This window comes from Haliotis rufescens, unplaced genomic scaffold, assembly GCF_023055435.1.
Source record: "Haliotis rufescens isolate VD_foot unplaced genomic scaffold, xgHalRufe1.0.p SCAF_25, whole genome shotgun sequence".
Lineage (NCBI taxonomy): Eukaryota > Metazoa > Mollusca > Gastropoda > Lepetellida > Haliotidae > Haliotis > Haliotis rufescens.
The window spans coordinates 1,338,415-1,358,835 of NW_025963946.1; the positions used below are offsets into that span (position 1 = coordinate 1,338,415).

Below are 20,421 nucleotides of genomic sequence, written 5' to 3' on the forward strand. Positions count from 1 at the left end.
GGATTTGTTTGTTGTTTAACGCCGCACTCAGAAATATTCAAGCTACATGACGATGGTCTGTAAATAAGCGAGTCTAGACAATCCAGTGATTGACATCCTGACCATCGATCCACGCAATTGGGATAAATGACATGCTTCAACCAAGTCAGTGAGCCCGACCACCCGATCCCGTTTGTCGCCTCTCACAAGCATAGTCGCCGTTTACGGCAAGCATGGGTTGGTGAAGACCTATTCTACCCCATATCTTCAAGGTCAAGTGCCAATGAAGCGCCGTTGTGAAAGCAGAAGGCAGTTAAACTAGTTTTATTACTTGTACCTCAAGCGATTTCAATGCGAGCACACAATTCCAGCCCTGCCAAGAGTGAATTGTTCCTCTAGATCTAGTGATGTCCAGTTTCTGGTCCCTGGTTGAAAGACGTGCTCTTAATGTTCACGTATTTTAAATGGCTCAAATATCAAAAACCATGAAGAGGTAAATTGATTTTATTATTTTTATTGATGAACCACCACCATCTAACGGTACAGGATTTACTGGTTGCGTCTGACACTTAACCGAGGAGCTTCGGGTTGTGCAGCAGGTACGTCCACCGCAACGCCGTTCAGCGTGTACATGTCCGTCGCGGCATGGCCGGCGGATTTCCAGAGAAAACTTCGTGTACCGTCACCTGTTAAATACATAAACAGTTGGGGTCAGTGAGACGTTCCCCGGCATTAAAAAAGACCAGATAACTTGCACCTAGTCACCACACGGGCAGCCAAGCCCTGTTTTAATGTTTATAGCCGCCCTCGTAATATTCTCAGACAAGTCTGAATAATTATCGAGTCTGGACCAGAAATTCCAGTGATTGACATGAGCATCAATCCCACACTTGGGATTCGATTACATGCGACAACCAAGTCAGCGAGCCCGACTATCTGATCCCGTTAGTCGCATCTTATGACAACCATGGGTTGCTGGACACCATTATAAGCCGGATGTACTCGGGTGGCCAAGTTATAACTTGATAAATTGTGCCGCTTAAATTTCACTTGACCGGAGGATTAAGAGCATTTTATGAAAAAAATAAAATCCCGAATTATCCGGGTTTTTATAAATTACCTGGCTGTTCCCTGCGTTTACGCCATTCAAAATGACATGACGGCTGAAAGGCAAAACAGAACGAGTATTAAAAAATGCAACATGTGTTTAAGGATGCAGTCAATATTTTAGTGTGTTTGTTCGGGAGAAGTTGAGGTATTACGAGTACAGGATAGCTGTAATAGCCAAGCAAACATTACAAGGAATTTGTACAACACCTGTTAGAGCACCGACAGCCTAAAAAATTCTAAATTGGTTATTTCATAAACGGAAAGAGGCCAATTTTTCTTTGTTGATTAACGCCGCACTCGGCAATATTCTAGTTATATGAAAAAAATCGAGTGGACCACATTCCAGTAACTGACCTGAGCATCGGTCTACGCATTGGGATACGATGACATGCATCAAGCAAGTCAGCGAGCCTGACCACCCGATTTCGTTACTCGCCTGACCCGTGGAGATCCGGGGTAGAATAGGTCCTCAGCAACCCATGCTTGCCTTAAGGGCGACCATGCTTTTCGTAAGAGGCGATTAACGGGATCGGGTGGTCAGGCTCGCCGACTTGGTTGATGCAAGTCATCGTATCCCAATCGCGTGGATCGATGCTCATGATGTAACTCAATGGATTGTCTGTGACCGCCATCATATAGCGGGAATATTGCCGAGTGCGGGGTTAAACAAACCAAACGTTAGTCGCCTGTTGCGCGGCAAACACGGGTTGCTGAAGACCAAGCCAGAAGCCAAGAAATTAGAGCAGAATAAGTTTGGTTTCATGTCTGTTTGCGCGGTTAAGCTCTTACCCCATTGCATTTTTTGGCGCAGACGGTAAAGTTGCATTCAATACTCAGTTTGGGATCCCCGTTAACAGTAAACAGTTTGAAGAAAGCGCTGTAGGCCACCTTGCCAACGGTTTTGAAACCTTTCGTCTGCTTAATGACCATGCCGTCGCCACACCTGAAACATACATACAAGGGCGCTGCAGCTTACCTGGCCACAACTTGGTTGTATACCCGAGGTCAGGCGTTTAATGAGGGTTCTGCGCGTGAAAGTACCAAACTGACGTTTAACACTGTTGCTGGCAAACATTGAAAGTATCGGGACGAACCGGATAGAAACGGACATCTGCTGTTGAGATACAGTAACGGCTGTCGTCTGAGGAGACGACTCTTCTCCACTGCCGGTGGCGCGAATGCACTGTGTGGCCTGTGACAGTGGAGGTGTCTGCACGTCATCGTCGACGCACGGTGACCGCACTAATGTGTCACTGGTGTGTCCCATGGTCTGTCGAGCAGTTTCCGCAGCAGTGACAAAGCAATCTTGAAGATGCTGACGTTATCCGATCTGGGTGGATTTTTTTTATTGGGCAAAAAATGTGGGAACGCATGTGCATTTCAATTTGCACGGAACACATGTGCATCGGGTTACCATGGCCGTGATGCGTTTGGGCGATCGGTTTTATCGTCATCTGCTTTGGGGTTTTTTTATCATCAAATTTCATTTTTCCCCGGACAAGGTAATGTTAAATTTTAGGAACTTTGACAAAAAATATCCAGATATTGAAATGACAACTTTTCATGCAATGTTACTTGGGGTGACGTTTCTTTTGCGGTTCAGTATATATATATATATATATAATGCGAATACTATACATGTTGTCAATATATGCAGACTACTGATATCCAAGAGTAATGGAGGTTCGATGCACAAGCGAACATACTGTTATGGTGCGAGACAAGTCTTCAGACAATTGCAAATTTAATGATTGGCTCGTAGACTGGGCTCCTATATATGCCCATTTGTTTGTACATTAATCTTTACACAAGGTAGAATTAAAGTGAGAAGGCAATTAAGTAAAGAAAATACATAAACTCACCCCGATCTTAAAATAGAGAATCGGGCGCCTTTGGAATTGATAGCATCGCATGATTCAGGTCGGATACCTTTGTCAGCAGGTCCTACAAAAAAAAAGACAAATTCTGTATATTACGGAAAATGATAATATCGCCTACCACATGCTGTCAAACCGTCTTACATTCTTTCCATGCTATTTGGTCTGGTGGTGTTAGTCTTCGCACGCAGGCGGTACCGAGCAATTTACGGACAAGACAAACAGAAAGTAGTCGCCAAGACAATACCCAGTTTGAGGCGAGGTGAAATGGGGTTTAACGTCGCGTCCAAGATTATTGCACTTATATAGCGACGTGTATGTGTTTGGCTGCTTGTACTAGTCCGGACTGATGCCAATTTATAGTGCTAGCACACCGAGATACCATACCGCAGTATAACATGAATAACCCACTCAGACACAGTATACTGACTCCGAGCCGACTAGTCCTTGTTTTAGCGCAGGTTTTAACAAGGTAGTCTAAACCTCGGCGAGTGTAGTCGCTGGACATGTGAATACTTACCGAGAGTAACGGCCTTGAGGCGGACACTTCTGCCTGCAGACACTGCACCCGTGAGCTTCTTCCCAATGACGTTGATCAGGTACAGATAAATGACAGAGGGGCTCTTCGGGGGCGTATTTCCTTCAATGACCTTTGGAGCAGTGGCCCTGAAAAGGAGCAAGGTTGTAAGTATTAACCACACTGGCAAAATGCATGAAGATTCTGTTGCATTTACTTTTCAACGCGAGTCTTCAGGTTGGTTGTCTTAACGCCGCACTCGGCAATATTCCAGATACATGACGGCGGTCTGTAAATTAGCGAATCTGGACCACAATGCAGTGATTGACATTAGCATGGATCCACACAATTGGAATCGATGACATGCTTCGACCAAGTCAGCGAGCCTGAACACCCGATCCCGTTAGTCGCCTTTGCTTAGGAACACCATTAAGACATTAGTTTTCCCTTCTTGAAAAAGATCCATGTTGAAATGCCAACACGCGAATGGTTATAAAAATGCGTTTTCGTGCTTTAAAAATGGGGGATTAAGCAACTTGAAATTTCAAGAAATAAAGAAAAGGGGCCCTCGTGAGGCTTCTGTACATTGGATGCCTTCCGAGCAACCTACCCTGCCTTAATCGTCAGAGGGGCGCTTTTCTTGATGCCTCCTGGCTGGAAGGAACACGTGATGGTGTAGCGTTCATCCACCTGATGGAGCCGGCTCCCGGGACTGCCGAATGCCACCGTCACCAAAATTGTGTACACAAAAGCGTCTTTCTTTTTCTGAAAACAAAACAAGGCTTGTGTCATGGCGGCCTAAAAGTGGCAACGTTTCACTCGTCAGGAAACTGGGGAAACGCCGCACTATTTCCACCTCTGTAAATAATCGAATGTGGACCAGACAATCCAGTGACTGACATGCGCAACAATCTATATAATTGAGAGACGATGACATCCAAAAAACCAGTCAGCGAGCCTCACCACCCGATCCCGTTAGTCGACTTACGGCCATCATGGCAAGACTTGTTCTGTACCTGGATCTTCACGGGTCTCCATGTTTGAATTTACCGATATTCTTGGCGTCAATACACCTATGATAATAGAACCGTATTGGCCAGGCGACATCTTGGTGGCGTTAGTAAGAACCGCTGTTCGAGAGTCAAGTCACCGACTAACCGGAAACAGTTTACATTTAACCCAAAGGCGCAAGCTCCTCACAGCGATAGTCCGTCCGGGGAGCTCTCTATACTATCGCTGCCACCAGTCAAAACTCCCCACTGTGATAAGTGGCCCCAACCATGCTTGGAGTTGAACTCGCAACCGAATGACCGTTATGTTTCCAAACAAGTGACGACTGTCGTGACGCCGAATACACTTACCGCTGATAAATCACTTTCTTTGTCAATTTGAATTTCTATTTCATTAAAATTATCATCTTTAATTGATATAGTAAGAATGTAAGGTAGAAGAAGTTGGTTGATTTTCCGTAAGTCTGCAATCTCGAACCAATCTGATTATTAAAACAAAGTAAATTCATCTGGAAAACATGGTCAGTCGTAAACCTTTTCAAAATGAAATATGATGGCATTCTCAAAGACATAAACAAAAGTATAAACGTTACTAATATGGGGTTAGAGGGCAAATTTCAAGATTCTTGTAATGGCCGCGCCCACACTGGTGGCAGTGTAACGAAGGTGTCACGCGCTGGGAAGGAGCTTGCCAAAGGCGAAGAATCACCGTAAGACTGCCATGTATCGTGTGGCAATATATACTGATGGCTCGCTATATGGCTGAAATAATGCCGATGCGACGTTACATTTTAACTCACTCCTGATGGAAATGATCAAGGAACACTGTTTTAGACAGTAAAATGACAGGTCATGGGTTCCTAGCCTCGTCTACCAAATACACGTTTGAAACAATACACATTAACGTAACATTTGATTTTGACGTGTTGAATTGTGTGCACGCCCCATTTCAAATGTACTGACTGTACAGCTCACATCCAGATAAGCTTCATTGTTTCCGTTTCCCCATCCCCTCCATCCACAATACAATGCCTCAGTGGTCAACCGTCCAGTCTCTAAAGCGTTATTACAGACAGACCGGCCTATGTGTTGCCGGCCACGATAATAACAAAGCCGTTATCTAATTTGTGTTGGCATCAATTACTGAACTCAGGAATATATAAAAACATATGTAGACCCGTGTTAAAACGAATATCCTGCCAAACTGCCTCGGATACTTGCCGGGGGCACGGATGGCCTAGTCGTCTGAGGCGCCGCGACTCGCAGTGCAGAGTTGCGTCCCCAGAAACCTATGATTGTGATCCCACATTAAGCCGACACGCCGCGATATAACTGGAATAACTGAGATACTTGCCACAAATTTGCATGCAGACGACCCCCCGCCAGTGACTGGGTAGGACACGGGCAGAGTGAAGAACACGCCATCAGTCGTGCTAAAGCTCACTGCCTTGTTGCCCCCACAATCAGCCTTAGCCTCGGCATCATAGTCTGTCATCAGGCGTACCACGCCGTCGGCAATGCCATTGGTCCCACACTCAGGTGTAACTAGAAACACAAGCAAGCATACACTCGTTTAACGCCACACTGCTGGGCACGACAATATACCCTGGAACCCTACGTTGGAGGAATCCTGTAGATTAAAGCGGTTTAATTACCTCGTTGTAGATACTAGGAAGGCTCGTAAATATCCCATGTCGTTTTTAGCAATAATTCACAGACTAATCACGGTTACATCAATTTGTACCTAATACCATTTTAAAGCGTCAGAATGTGTGACCTGGCCGATTTGGTGCTAGAGACCAAATCTTGGGTCCTAACAATATATTTATAACAAGGCAAGTGAGCCGACTTCGACGCCAACATATTTCTAAGCTCAAGACATGAAAACAAAACGCAATGTTCTCTTTTTTTTTTAAAAATCTATAAAAAACAAAAACGGACTAAAAATTCAAAGTTTGCACCGCCTTCTGTATGAAAATTGTTCGCTAAATTTGAAACGAATCTATGCAGCAGCTTTCAAGTTACAAATGTTTAAGTAAATTCTAAGTCAAAACAAAAGGCTGTATTAAGAAAAATCAAAATCAGACTTGTCACTGCCCTCGGACGGATGGAATTCATTGTTATAACTATCCCCTCCACTTCTAGGTCGGAGGGTATTATTAGTATCATTATTAGCCCAAACCACTGAAGATGCTGAAAACATTACGAAGGTATCAGCGTGCAGGGGAATGTAATTCTCATGTCCCCAGGGAGTATAATGGTACAGCTAATATCTATGGCTTTTAAGATAAAAATTTTATAGACCGTGAAAAATACACAAAAGAAACAAAAACTACGTCGCAAGAAAATGGAAATACTCACTGTCCAATATATATCCTGGAGGTACAGTAGCCTGGGCGGCAGCCTGGAAAATACGATGTTGAGAAATCAATATGCAGAAAAATACTGCGTTACAGTTGCCTAAAGTTTAGGAATGAACTTACATGTTAAAGAGCAGCCAATGCGTTACAATGCGTTTTAGAAGCACAGCACAAACCGGACAGATTTAAAGTATTGTGTAATGGCCGATCAAATGAATCATGTTGTCGATTTTTGATAAGTGCACTCGAGCAACGCTTCCATTTTCCAATTCATTGCATGATGGAGTGAACGTTACTTTACGCCGCGATATTCCAGCTATATTATGGTAGCTTCTAAAGATACCCTGGCTCTGGCTAGACAAAGCAGGTCTACACCATGAGCAACGACGTCGGGTACGACGAGGACGCTATGTCACACATACAGCAATTTATGCACTTACCCTTTCTAACCCTTTCTAACCCTTACCCCCACCCCCACCCCCACCCCCACCCCCATCCCCACCCCCACGTTGTGTACTTACAATGAAGCCAAGAATAGCCAAAACAGCCATACAACCTGCCATTTTTCACCTTTAGCCTGCAAAAGAAATGGCCAAACTAAAAACATTAATTGCATGGATGTATTAACAGAACGAAATGTATTAACTCATTATCATTTAAAAACGAAAGTCTCTCAATTTTTACATGGTGCTTTTGGAACCTCAGAAAACTATTCCCAAACTAATACTTACTTGCCACGCAGATTTTTAGCTCCAACTCGGTACCTGTCATTGAATGTGGTCTGCGAGCTCTTATATACCTCAGAAGACATCTCGTGCTGCACGTATTGCACGGGGTTGCGTTTAGGCAGTTGAACTTAACTCATAATTACCTCATAAACCGTAATACTTCGATCGAGTATTTTGTATGTAACGCGCTGAACTATGTGTACAGATGAAGACACACATTCGTGCGTTTTAGCGATTGAATCAAGCTCATTGTTAGTTTAAAAAAAATACGTTCTTCAAGTGGTAATCTCTTCCATGTGTGTGATATAGTCCGAAAAGTCGCGATTACTTTTAACGTGGGTTTTAACTAATCGTGACTTTGAGAACAATATCCAACTTAAAACAAAGTCGCCGTAAAGTGCGGGGTAGACTATTGGAGGTTGGTTCTTCAAACATGGAAAAGATAGGAACAGAGCGCGCAAACACAACATGGTCGGTCAAAAGTATTGGAGGTAAATCTGGTTGAGAGTGCCGGAGATGCACGTGCATTTGTCATTGTGAACGAAACATTTGAAGACCAGGTGGAACTTGTTACTGATGAGTTTTGTTTTGAAGGATCAAATTATCCTATTTTTATGTAAGTAGGAGTGATCTATTCAACGCTGATTCTGTGAAAGTATTTCAGAACTTTTTGAGGCATCACAAAGAGTAAAAATAAACATATTTGAAAAAAGGCTCCCCTGAAGTAAGTTGTCGGTATGTCTGTTTTTCGGTCTGTCTTTGTATCTCTCGGTGCACGACAGAAACCTATGATCCTGGGTTCGAATCTTGGTTCGCCCCGATTGTGTTTTATAGGTTTGTCAGCACCATACCTGTGCTCGTGGTATCATCAAAGTCGTGAACGTCTAAGACCTGCATTACTTCTAGCTTTCCTCCTACATTAGACCGCCTCCGTGGTCTAGTGGAAGAGCGTCCGCCCGGAGAGCGGAAGGTTCGGGGCTCGATCCCCGGCCGCGTCATACCAAAAGACGTTAAAAGATGGTCCTTGTTGTTACCCTGTCTGACGCTCGGCATTAAGGGGCTAAAACAAGGACCGGTCGGCTCGGAGTCAGTATACTGTGTCTGAGTGGGTATTCATGTTAAACTGCGGCATGGTATCTCAGTGAGCTAGCACTGTAAATCGGCATCAGTCCGGACTAGTACAAGCAGCCACACACACACACACACACACGTACATGCACGTCGCTATATAAGTGCAATAATCTTGGACGCGACGTTAAACCCAATTTCACCTCACCTCACCTCCTCTTACAGTAAGCTGACATGCCGTGATATGACTCGAATACTGTTCAAAGTGGTGTTAAACCCAACACATTAATGCATGTATCTATCGATATGTCTGGCACTGTCATCGGTACATCTGCCTTGGTATTGACATGTATGGAAATGAATATATCAGTTTATAACATTGAGTTATTATAGGCAGTACAATGGTTAATACTTTTTTACATATGCGATATAGAGATTATTATACGAATGACGTCAACAATCTTAAGCTATGACGTCGTTTCCAGTGTGACGTCATTCCGATCTTGCCTCATAATAAGATTCGAATGACGTTAACAATGCCATCCTGATGACGTGAACAATACACTGGGGCGTGTGAAGTGATATTTGCATTTATGCACATACGCCTTTTGTGAATTCGGTTATTTCTAACCCTATGGGTAATAAAATGAGTTATTATTCACATAGTTTCATTTCTGAAACTGTCCATATTTCCTGCAAAATACTTAATATATATAACTTAATATTCTTCGGGCCCAGGAAAGGTAAGTAAATACAAGGTAATCTAACTGCACCCTCCACTACACGAAGGACAGTGTTTGGTGTGTTGATACTGCTGTTGATACTGCTCATGATATTAACCACTGGATTGTCTGGTCCAGACTCGATTATTTACAGACCGTCATACAGCTGGAATGTTGCTGAGTGCGGCGTTAAACAACAAACCAACCACCTCCTGGTGATAATCAACATGACATGACACTAAAATACTGACACATAACTTTGTTTCAAGTGTACTGTCACAGTGGGATGCGTTTTGGCGATACATTTTATGGTGAGTGAGGGAATAACTGTCAGCGTGTCAGCTTAATGTGGGAGGAAAGCCCGAAGTGATGCAGGTCTCGGACGTTTACCTCTTCGGTGAAACCCACGAGCACGGGTATGTGCTGACAGCACGGGTAAGTAACCGGGGCACGGGTGGCCCTGTCGTCTAATGCGCCGCAATTCACTGTGCAGAGTTGCGTCCATTACGGGCACCAGACACTTATGATTGTGGGTTCGAATCCCCGTTCGCCCTGATTATGTTTCTAGGTTTGTCAGCACCATACCCGTGCTCGTGGGTTTCACCGAAGTGGTAACCGTCTGAGACCTGCATCACTTCGGGCTTTCCTCCCACATTAAGCTGACACGCCGTGATATAATCAATCTAAATCAGTCACCAGAAATGGGCCTCACACATTGTTCCCTAATTGGGAGCCGAACCCGGTTATTCGGCTGGATGACCGAATGTTTTTCTCCACTCTGTAACACAGCCCCTATGTGTACAGTGTCGAGGTTCATGTTCGAACCCCCGACCCTGTTCCTTAAATGAGCAAAGACGATGTGACGATCTTTGGCCGGGGTCGTGACACTTGGTTGTCCTGGGCGTGGTTGATCACGTGTTGTTCCAGTTTGTCGTAGGCGCTGTGATAACATGACGATTGTTGAATTGTGACAATTAGACCTTCTGGCCGATTGACGTGTTGACACACCAGCTTCGAGAAACAGAACAGCTGCATTTTATGCATTTTCACGAGAAAACGTGATTTTCAGCAAATGGTGGGTCACGTGATCACACAGGGATGCATCAGTGTAGGATATGGTCCGAAAAGTCACGATTATTTTTGCACGTGGGGTCAGTTCGAGGCCGTCAGGCCGAGAACTTGCCCCACGTGCAAAAATAATCGTGACTTTGAGGACTATATCCAACTTAAAACAAAGTCCCATTCAAAATACATGTTAAACTAATGTCCACCCAATATGCACGTGCATATATAATGGAGGGTCGTTCTTGTTTATGTTGAATCGATTGAAACTGCGCGCATGAACGCGCTAAAGTTCGAGCAAAACTATTGGAGGTCTCGTCTAATATGAGCGCGGAAAAGCACGTGCGATTTCTCATTTAGCTTTCAGTCTTTGTACGTGATGAACATTCATTACACGAGCTCGAACCAGGCAGCAATTAACTCAGATTTTGAAAGACTCATTAATGCTCATATTGAAATACTTTTGACGTGGCTGTACCAGATTTTGATGTGGGTAAAAGTGATATCTTGGAATCAGATGAGTTGTCTGGAAATGATACATATTTGGTGGAACTCTCTCAACACGTAGAAGCAAGTATTCCCCAGGCCATACAAATTCCCGTTACAACTCATAACATTGATGACGCAGATAGTATTTGGAATTCCTAACCGTTTAGCAAGCCTGTGTCAGAGCAAGATCTTCAAAGTCTAAATTGTAATTCGGCTTTTTCTCAGAACACAGAAAACAAGAGTAGATAAGCCGTCGACGTCTTCCAAGCGCGGGTCAAGGAAAGACAATCCCATGGGTTACGTGATGACGTCGTGTTAAACCCCGACAGTATTGCTCTTTCGCATCGTGAAACAGATATTAATAAAAAATCTCATGCGTTTCTTGGTGGAAGTACGAAACCTAAAGGGCGAAAAATATCGGGGAAATACGTTATATGAACTGATCGCGATCGCCTCATCGCAATACTATCGCCGAAGACATGATATCGAGATTAACGTTAACGAGTCTCCTTATTTCAAGGGGATGAGAAACGTCTTGGATGCTCGAAAGAAGTCATTAGCTAAGCAGGGTATTGGCATTTAGAAAAGACAGGCAAATGTTGTTTCTGTCAGAAATCATGGTAGTTTTAGTATTAACACAAATACAGGACGGTTCCTGTATTTGGGGTTTAGTGCCCTTTTGGGATCTGCCGCCTCTGGTCCTGCTATCTCAACTTCGAAAACGTTGACATCCACTGCCTCTACATCGGCTGAGGCAATGTTGACAGCTACAGCGGTGACCTGTGAAGATCCGGGGTAGTATAGGTCTTCAGCAACCCATGCTTGCTGTAAAAGGCGACTATGCTTGTCGTAAAAGGCGGCTAACGGGATCGAGTTGTCAGGATATCAATCACTGGATCGTCTGGTCCAGACTCGATTATTTTCAGACCGCCGTCATATAGCTGAAATATATTGCTGAGTGCGGCGTAAAACAACAAACCAACCAACCAACCTACAGCGTTTCTGGATGAAACATCAACTCTCGCAGTAACTGAATCAACTACAGCCGAGAGTGCAGCACAAAAATCAATGAAACTCGTATTACCAGATTCGGCAACTTTGCCGTCGTCTTTCTGAAATAAATTTATTTCTAATGTGTCTCCGTTTCATTTGCCTCAGATGTCGGAAATCATGGTAGTTTTATAGTGTTAACACATATACAGGACGGTTCTTGTTTTCGGAGTCAAGCGCCCTTTTTAAATACAGAATTTCAGTTATATCACGACGGCATATTACATTTCAGAAGAAAAGCCTGCAAAACCAGGTTATGTGTTGCAGGGTAACGTGCGAACGTCGACTGGTACATGCAAACCAATGGGGAGCGTAGTTCCTTAACTGATTGAGCGGGTGCGTTTCTACGTTTTGTCTATCAAAGATCACAAACACGGTTCGACTGACATGATCGGGTGATGGAGTTTAGAACTATTGGAGGGTGCACATTAGTTGATAACTATTGGAGGGCGAACATTAGTTGATAACTATTGGAGGGCGAACATTAGTTGTTAACTATTGGAGAGTTTATCTGCAATACACCGACTACTGGAGGATTACAGTATGAATGTGCATGACCAAGTTCAAACAAACATTCATGCGACTTTGTTTTAACGTTTATTAAAGTCAGATTGATTCAAGCACAGTTTGAGTTCCAAATTAGTTGTGTGTCTTCCTTGATCAATGATTTGTTTGTTTGTTGTTTAACTCCGCACTCAGCAATATTCCAGCTATATGACGGCGGTCTGTAAATAATCGAGTCTGGACCCGACAATCCAGTGACTGACATCATTAGCATCGATCCACGCAATTGGGATCAATGACATGCATCAACCAAGTCAGCGAGCCTGACCACCGATCAATGATAATTAGGGAGATGCGTTTCTAATGGATTTCAGTAACATCAAGACTGCATCATATAATGTGTTAAAAGATGCACGATCGAGCACCACATACAGATGTTGAGGTTTCGTAGAATTACGATTCGACTTTAGTTTGAATCATTTAACTTACAGATGGCATGTTGGGACCTCGGGCTAACTAATCACGGATATTAACCATTGTTTTGCACGGCTTGTTTTGTTGTTGTTGGGTTTTTTTGGGTTTTTTTTGTAGTTCTTATTCGTAATAAGACCGGGTTTGAGTTGAGTGGCAGATGAAGTGTGGACTTGGTATTTTAAACGTCCAATGTTCTAAAACTTTTTACTCATTGGTGACTGGAATCGAACCTGCTTTTTTTTGCAACCCACTCTTTTGCCACTGAACCATGAGGGCATGTGATGAAAGGATTTCAATCTTATATACAATGAGTTCAGTTTGTGTTCATGCTGCACGTGCTTGTTCTCCCGCACGCTTTTATCGAATTCCTTTATTACCGCGACAAACTGTATTATTTCACTACAAGGTATCCCGATGTTTTCTTACTTGCCCTGGTATTTCTTCATTAAGAGTTCATCCTCCTCGGTTCTGGAGGGGCGGTCGGGTAGCCTAGTGGTTAAAGCGTTCGCTCGTCACGCCGAAGACCCGGGTTCGATTCCCGACATGGGTACAATGTGTGAAGCCCATTTCTGGTGTCCCCCGCCGTGATATTGCTGGAATATTGCTAAAAGCGGCGTAAAACCATACTCACTCACTCACTCACTCCTCGGTTCTGGTTGAAAACGTAAAAGGGGCGGTCGGGTAGCCTGGTGCACGTGGTTGAAGCGTTCGCTCGTCACGCCGAAGACACGGGTTCGATTACAATGTGTGAAGCCCATTTGTGGTGTCCCTCGTCGTGATATTGTTGGAATATTGTTAAAAGCGGCGTTAAACTATACTCACTCACTCACTGAAAACGTAAAACACCGAGCTCGCGAAATGCCCTCGGGCCTTTCCGGGCTTTTCCGCGGTTTGACATCTTCAACCCAAACGTCGGAGTCGTGTTTTATCCTCAAGGCAGGGTTGATATCTAGCCGCGCATGACGTCAGAACGGAGTTATTGGATCAGTAGAGAACAACGCGTGACCTGCGTGATTCCGTGTCATCACAGTGTCCAAATCTAAGTGGAGATTAAGAGTAAGAGTTAGAATTGGTCCCCAGCACCCATGTCTGTCGTACGAGGCGACTTAATGGACAAGGGAGTCAGGCTCCTTGCCTTGGTTGACTGAGGGCCGTCGTGCCCAAACGGCGCGGAACGTTTGCTCATGATATCAATCACTGGGTTGTCTGGTCCAGACAGGCTTTTTTTCACAGACCACCGTCAAACATAATTTTTCACATTGTTATGAAGGTTTGTCAGCACCATACCCGTGCTCGTGGGTTTCACCGAAGTGGTAAACGTCTGAGACCTGCATCACTTCGGGCTTTCCTCCCACATTCAGCTGACACGCCGTGATATAACTGGAATAATGTTAAAAGCGGCGTTAAACCCATCTCACTCACTCACTCACTTTTTAAATGGGTATGCTTTGCACCGGTTGTAAAAGTTGTAAAACTGTTTCACAGAGCATACTCATAAACATACTCATAATGATACGCACCCACTTACCATTCAATTCTGTGTTGTAAATCTGAAACGAAATTCATTATTTGAAGGTTAGAATGAAGGGGAGAGATTTCACCATGATTTTGAACACAGGACATAAAATTACTGAACTGACTCACTGACTCGTGTTATTCCGGGACAAGCCGAATAGCGGGTTACGGAAAGGGACGAGTGGTGACGAATGTTACAATTTAGAAAGCCCTTGCGTCAGGGAGGGGGTAGGACAGACAAGCTCGGCAGGGGAACTGATAATTTCGTCTGTTTCAATACTACTACTGTGTGATCTTTTTCTATATCGTCCAGGGTCAAAGCCGATTTTTGCCAAGAGGAATGTGGAAAATTCAATGTCGCCTCCTTCCGTTACCCCCAAAATGTAATTATGCTTCTGTCACCGGGTGGTCATTTTGATCGTGTCACGGTCAAGTGACCTCTCCGCTCCCCGGTTTTATTTCCGACGTCGCTCGGAAAAGTCCGGCGGTCGTCGTTGAACTGTGTCATTACGTCCTGTGTTAGGGAAGGGCGACTATTGTGGCCCGACTATTTCTTTCTCTTGTGATTTTATGGCTCTCTCATACCATGTATTGGCTTGATGTGTGCTGTCTCTTGTTTGTTCGCTACCTTATTCATGTGTTGAAAATGTTTTTGTAACTATGATTTTTAGGGAACATTAGGGACTCTTGGGTCGTTTTTAAAGGTCGGTCGAAACTCAGGTTTCGTTAGTGAGTGGTCGCGGGACTCGATCTGGTATTGACAACTCTGGTTGTATTGAGCTGAACTCATTTACAGTAAACTACGGTTTTAACGAACACGCTCATAACGAACTGACGGATATAACGAACTTACTTTTTGGTCCCGACTACTTGCTGTAGTCATGTTGTATATGTACTTATAACGAACTACGGTTATAACGAACTAAAATTAGTAGTCCCTTTGAGTTTGTTATAACCATAGCTTACTGTACTCGGGTTTCCTTGGAAAACCAAAATTGCCGAGATTGTCCAGCTTTTGGGCAATTTTAGGATTTCCTTGCACAGTCAAAGTGACTAAATCTTTAGTCGATTAGACTAGCTTGATATTCAGACGTACTCGTCTATTTTAATGTCCAAGTGGGTTATTTTAGGGATAGGCCATCCATGTTTAATTACCGTTATTTTACCCACCCGAGGTTATTTACTCATTTAGTGGTAAGTTAATTGGCTCACGTGTTAATTGGTCGCAGTCGACTTTATTGCCTGTTTACTCATTTGGTCGGTATCTTGTCGAAGTATTGTTTAAGATACTCTCATTGTCTTGCTGTATGACAGTTGCTTAGCTGAGCCGCTCGTGTATTTGTGATTTAATTGATCAGACAACTTTGTCAGCGCAGATCGGGTTCATCTTATCTTTTATTGCCATCTATTTGTACAATAAGCTGTTATTGATAAACCTGTGAACCTGTTACCACGTTTTCATTATTACTTTATTCTTATTTATTGACATCCCTAATCATTGGAGCACAGCTCCCTGACACTTCAGACTTGAAAATAATGTCCAGGCTCAGTTTTTATTTTATTTTTTTAGTGCAGATGTAGCTGAAATAATATCTAATTTTCATACAAAATACCAGTCGCCCTCGTCAAAACAAAGAAGAAGTTACCTTCAGTACCTTCCTGGTGTTGGCGATGCAAGCAGGTAGTTGCTGGTGCTCCTTCTTCCTTCAATCCTCTCTTTCCCATTCCAGTTGGTATGACAGTTCAGACTTGCAAAGCATAAATATATAACTGCAAGAAAACTGATATATGTTTTGCATTATCTTGTCTTTAGTCCGGAAGCCGTCTTATTGACTTCTTAATTGGCAGCTGTTGGGATCCCGGATCAAAATAGACCCTAAGGGCTTCATGCACGTGAGGTGATGTGAAATGGGGTTTAACGTCGCCTTCAAGATTATTGCAATTATACAGCGACGTGTATGTACGTGTGTGTGTCTGTGTGTGGTTGCTTGTACTTGTCCGGACTGATGTCGATTTTATAGTGCTAGCACACTGAGATACCATGCCGCAGATTGACATGAATACCCTACCCAGACGCAGCGTACTGGCTCCGAGTCGACCACTAGCCCACTGAGATACCATGCTGCAGTTGGACATGAATACCCTACCCAGACGCAGCGTACTGGCTCCGAGTCGACCACTAGCCCACTGAGATACCATGCTGCAGTTGGACATGAATACCCTACTCAGAAGCAGTGTACTGGCCCCGAGCCGACCACTAGCCCACTGAGATACCATGCCGCAGTATGACATGAATACCCTACTCAGACACAGTGTACTGGCCCCGAGCCGACCACTAGCCCACTGAGATACCATGCCGCAGTATGACATGAATACCCTACTCAGACACAGCGTACTGGCTCCGAGCCTACCACTAGCTCACTGAGATACCTTGTCGCAGTTGGACATGAATGGCCTACTCAGACACAGTGTACTGGCCCCGAGCCGACCACTAGCCCACTGAGATACCATGCTGCAGTATGACATGAATACCCTACTCAGACACAGCGTACTGGCTCCGAGCCGACCACTAGCCCACTGAGATACCTTGTCGCAGTTGGACATGAATGCCCTACTCAGACACAGTGTACTGGCCCCGAGCCGACCACTAGCCCATTGAGATACCATGCCGCAGTTGGACATGAATGCCCTACTCAGACACAGTATACTGGCTCAGAGCCGACCACTAGCCCACTGAGATACCATGCCGCAGTATGACATGAATACCCTACTCAGACACAGCGTACTGGCTCCGAGCCGACCACTAGCCCACTGAGATACCATGCCGCAGTATGACATGAATACCCTACTCAGACACAGCGTACTGGCTCCGAGCCGACCACTAGCCCACTGAGATACCATGCTGCAGTATGACATGAATACCCTACTCAGACACAGCGTACTGGCTCCGAGCCGACCACTAGCCCACTGAGATACCTTGTCGCAGTTGGACATGAATGCCCTACTCAGACACAGTGTACTGGCCCCGAGCCGACCACTAGCCCACTGAGATACCATGCCGCAGTATGACATGAATACCCTACTCAGACACAGCGTACTGGCTCCGAGCCGACCACTAGCCCACTGAGATACCTTGTCGCAGTTGGAAATGAATGCCCTACTCAGACTGGCTCCGGTTCTACCACTAGCCCACTGAGATACCATGCTGCAGTTGGACATGAATACCCTACTCAGATGCAGTGTACTGGCTCCGAGCCGACCACTAGCCCACTGAGATACCATGCTGCAGTTGGACATGAATACCCTACTCAGATGCAGTGTACTGGCTCCGAGCCGACCACTAGCCCACTGAGATACCATGCTGCAGTTGGACATGAATACCCTACTCAGACACAGCGTACCGGCTCCGAGCCGACCACTAGCCCACTGTGATACCATGCTGCAGTATGACATGAATACCCTACTCAGACTGGCTCCGGTTCTACCACTAGCCCACTGAGATACCATGCTGCAGTTGGACATGAATACCCTACTCAGATGCAGTGTACTGGCTCCGAGCCGACCACTAGCCCACTGAGATACCATGCTGCAGTTGGACATGAATACCCTACTCAGATGCAGCGTACTGGCTCCGAGCCGACCACTAGCCCACTGAGATACCATGCTGCAGTTGGACATGAATACCCTACTCGGATGCAGCGTACTGGCTCCGAGCCGACCACTAGCCCACTGAGATACCATGCTGCAGTTGGACATGAATACCCTACTCAGATGCAGCGTACTGGCTCCGAGCCGACCACTAGCCCACTGAGATACCATGCTGCAGTTGGACATGAATACCCCACTCACATGCAGCGTACTGGCTCCGAGCCGACCACTAGCCCACTGAGATACCATGCCGCAGATTGACATGAATACCCTACTCAGACACAGTGTACTGGCTCCGAGCCGACCACGAGCCCACTGAGATACCATGCTGCAGTTGGACATGAATACCCTACTCAGACTGGCTCCGAGCCGACCACTAGCCCACTGAGATACCATGCTGCAGTTGGACATGAATACCCTACTCAGACACAGCGTACTGGCTCCGAGTCGACCACTAGCCCACTGAGATACCATGCTGCAGTATGACATGAATACCCTACTCAGACACAGCGTACTGGCTCCGAGCCGACCACTAGCCCACTGAGATACCTTGTCGCAGTTGGAAATGAATGCTCTACTCAGACACAGTGTACTGGCCCCGAGCCGACCACTAGCCCACTGAGATACCATGCCGCAGTATGACATGAATGCCCTACTCAGACTGGCTCCGAGCCGACCACTAGCCCACTGAGATACCATGCCGCAGTTTGACATGAATACCCCACTCAGATGCAGCGTACTGGCTCCGAGCCGACCACTAGCCCACTGAGATACCATGCTGCAGTTGGACATGAATACCCTACTCAGACTGGCTCCGAGCCGACCACTAGCCCACTGAGATACCATGCTGCAGTTGGACATGAATACCCTACTCAGACTGGCTCCGAGCCGACCACTAGCCCACTGAGATACCATGCTGCAGTTGGACATGAATACCCCACTCAGATGCAGCGTACTGGCTCCGAGCCGACCACTAGCCCACTGAGATACCATGCCGCAGATTGACATGAATACCCTTCTTAGACACAGCGTACTGGTTTCCGGGCATACGCTCTATCCACAGAGGCGGTCCAGTACTCATCCGAACCTTCAGAGGCGACCACCAAAGTTGGGCCATGTGGCTTGGCTGATCGCCCGATAGTGGAGCAATGTGTTAAAAGGCATATGTTAAAAGGCGCCTGTCTACGCTACTGGGATACGATGACATGTATCAACCAAGTCCAAGCCTGACCATCCGATCCCGTCAGTCGCCTCTTACGACAAGCATAGTCGCCTTTCACGGCAACATGGGTTGCTGTATTCTATCCCGGATCTTCAGGGGTTATAAAGACAGAGATAGCGGTTTCACGTTGTCTTTCAAACTGATCTCCCATCTCCCTCATCCGAGCACTGGGTTTCATACCAGTGTTAAACATCCAAGGCTTCCGTCACTAACAGCCTTCTAGCATGAAACAGAAAACTCACGGAATAAATGAAATCTTGTCTCAATTCACTGACTCGATCGGGATATATGGTTACTGAATACATTGCATGAAGTTTCATTTACTTACAGCTATAAATGCAAGGGCTATCGTGGAAGTCATCGTCTTGAGCTGCCACCGGTTGCCCAGGTGATCAGGTAGAGGTGTGTACAACATGTAACCAAGACCTGCCAGCAAGACGCCGCTTACCACAAACAGTGCGGTACCACATTTACCCATCCTGCAACAGAGATTACCACGGTCATACGTTGTCATAAGCTGGCATCGTTAATGTTGCTGACGTTGCCTCGGTAGAGATCTTCGTTGTTTCAGCAATTATTAACGCTGAAAGTAGACCCCTCTGTTTTCCAGATGAATTTACTTTGTTGTTTTGATAATCAGATTGGTTCGAGATTGCAGACTAACGGAAAATCAACCAACTTCTCCCTTACATTCTTAGTATATCAATAACACGATAGTTTTAATGAAACAGAAATTCAAATTGACAAACGAAGACATTCATTTAGCAGCGATAAGTGTATTCGGCGTCACGACAGTCGACACTTGTTTGTAAACATAACGGTCATTCGGTTGCGAGTTCAACTCCAAGCATTGTTGTGGCCACCTATTCACAGTGGGGAGTTTTGACTGGTGGCAGCGATAGTATAGAGAGCTCCGTGAACGGACTATCGCTGTGAGGAGCTTGAAAATCCAGTTTCCACCCTTGCCGAACTAGGCTGGAATTCCGGAGTTACATTGTGGCTGGACTAACGAGTCTATGAATAGTCCAATCAAAATCACGTAACAAACTTGACATCCGGTTCGTGAACAACATGGATTTCACCGCG

General features: G+C 45.2%; 1 protein-coding gene across 2 annotated transcripts; it reads right to left on the reverse strand.

The window, feature by feature from the left end:
• Positions 1–477: 477 nt before the first annotated feature.
• On the reverse strand, positions 478–7,645 carry LOC124141347 (vitelline envelope sperm lysin receptor-like). Of its 2 annotated transcripts, none has more exons than XM_046509331.2 (10): positions 7,585–7,645; positions 7,375–7,430; positions 6,855–6,897; positions 5,848–6,038; positions 4,094–4,248; positions 3,487–3,632; positions 2,952–3,033; positions 1,879–2,032; positions 1,100–1,142; positions 478–665 (listed from the first exon to the last, which is right to left on the reverse strand). In XM_046509331.2, the coding sequence occupies exons 2-10, from the start codon at positions 7,414–7,416 to the stop codon at positions 529–531; spliced, it is 993 nt and encodes a 330-aa protein (XP_046365287.2). In that variant the 5' UTR covers positions 7,417–7,430; positions 7,585–7,645; the 3' UTR covers positions 478–528. The 2 variants fall into 2 exon arrangements, with proteins under 2 accessions (XP_046365287.2, XP_048258195.1); XM_048402238.1 differs by having other exon boundaries at positions 7,375–7,450; positions 7,585–7,599.
• Positions 7,646–20,421: the final 12,776 nt, after the last annotated feature.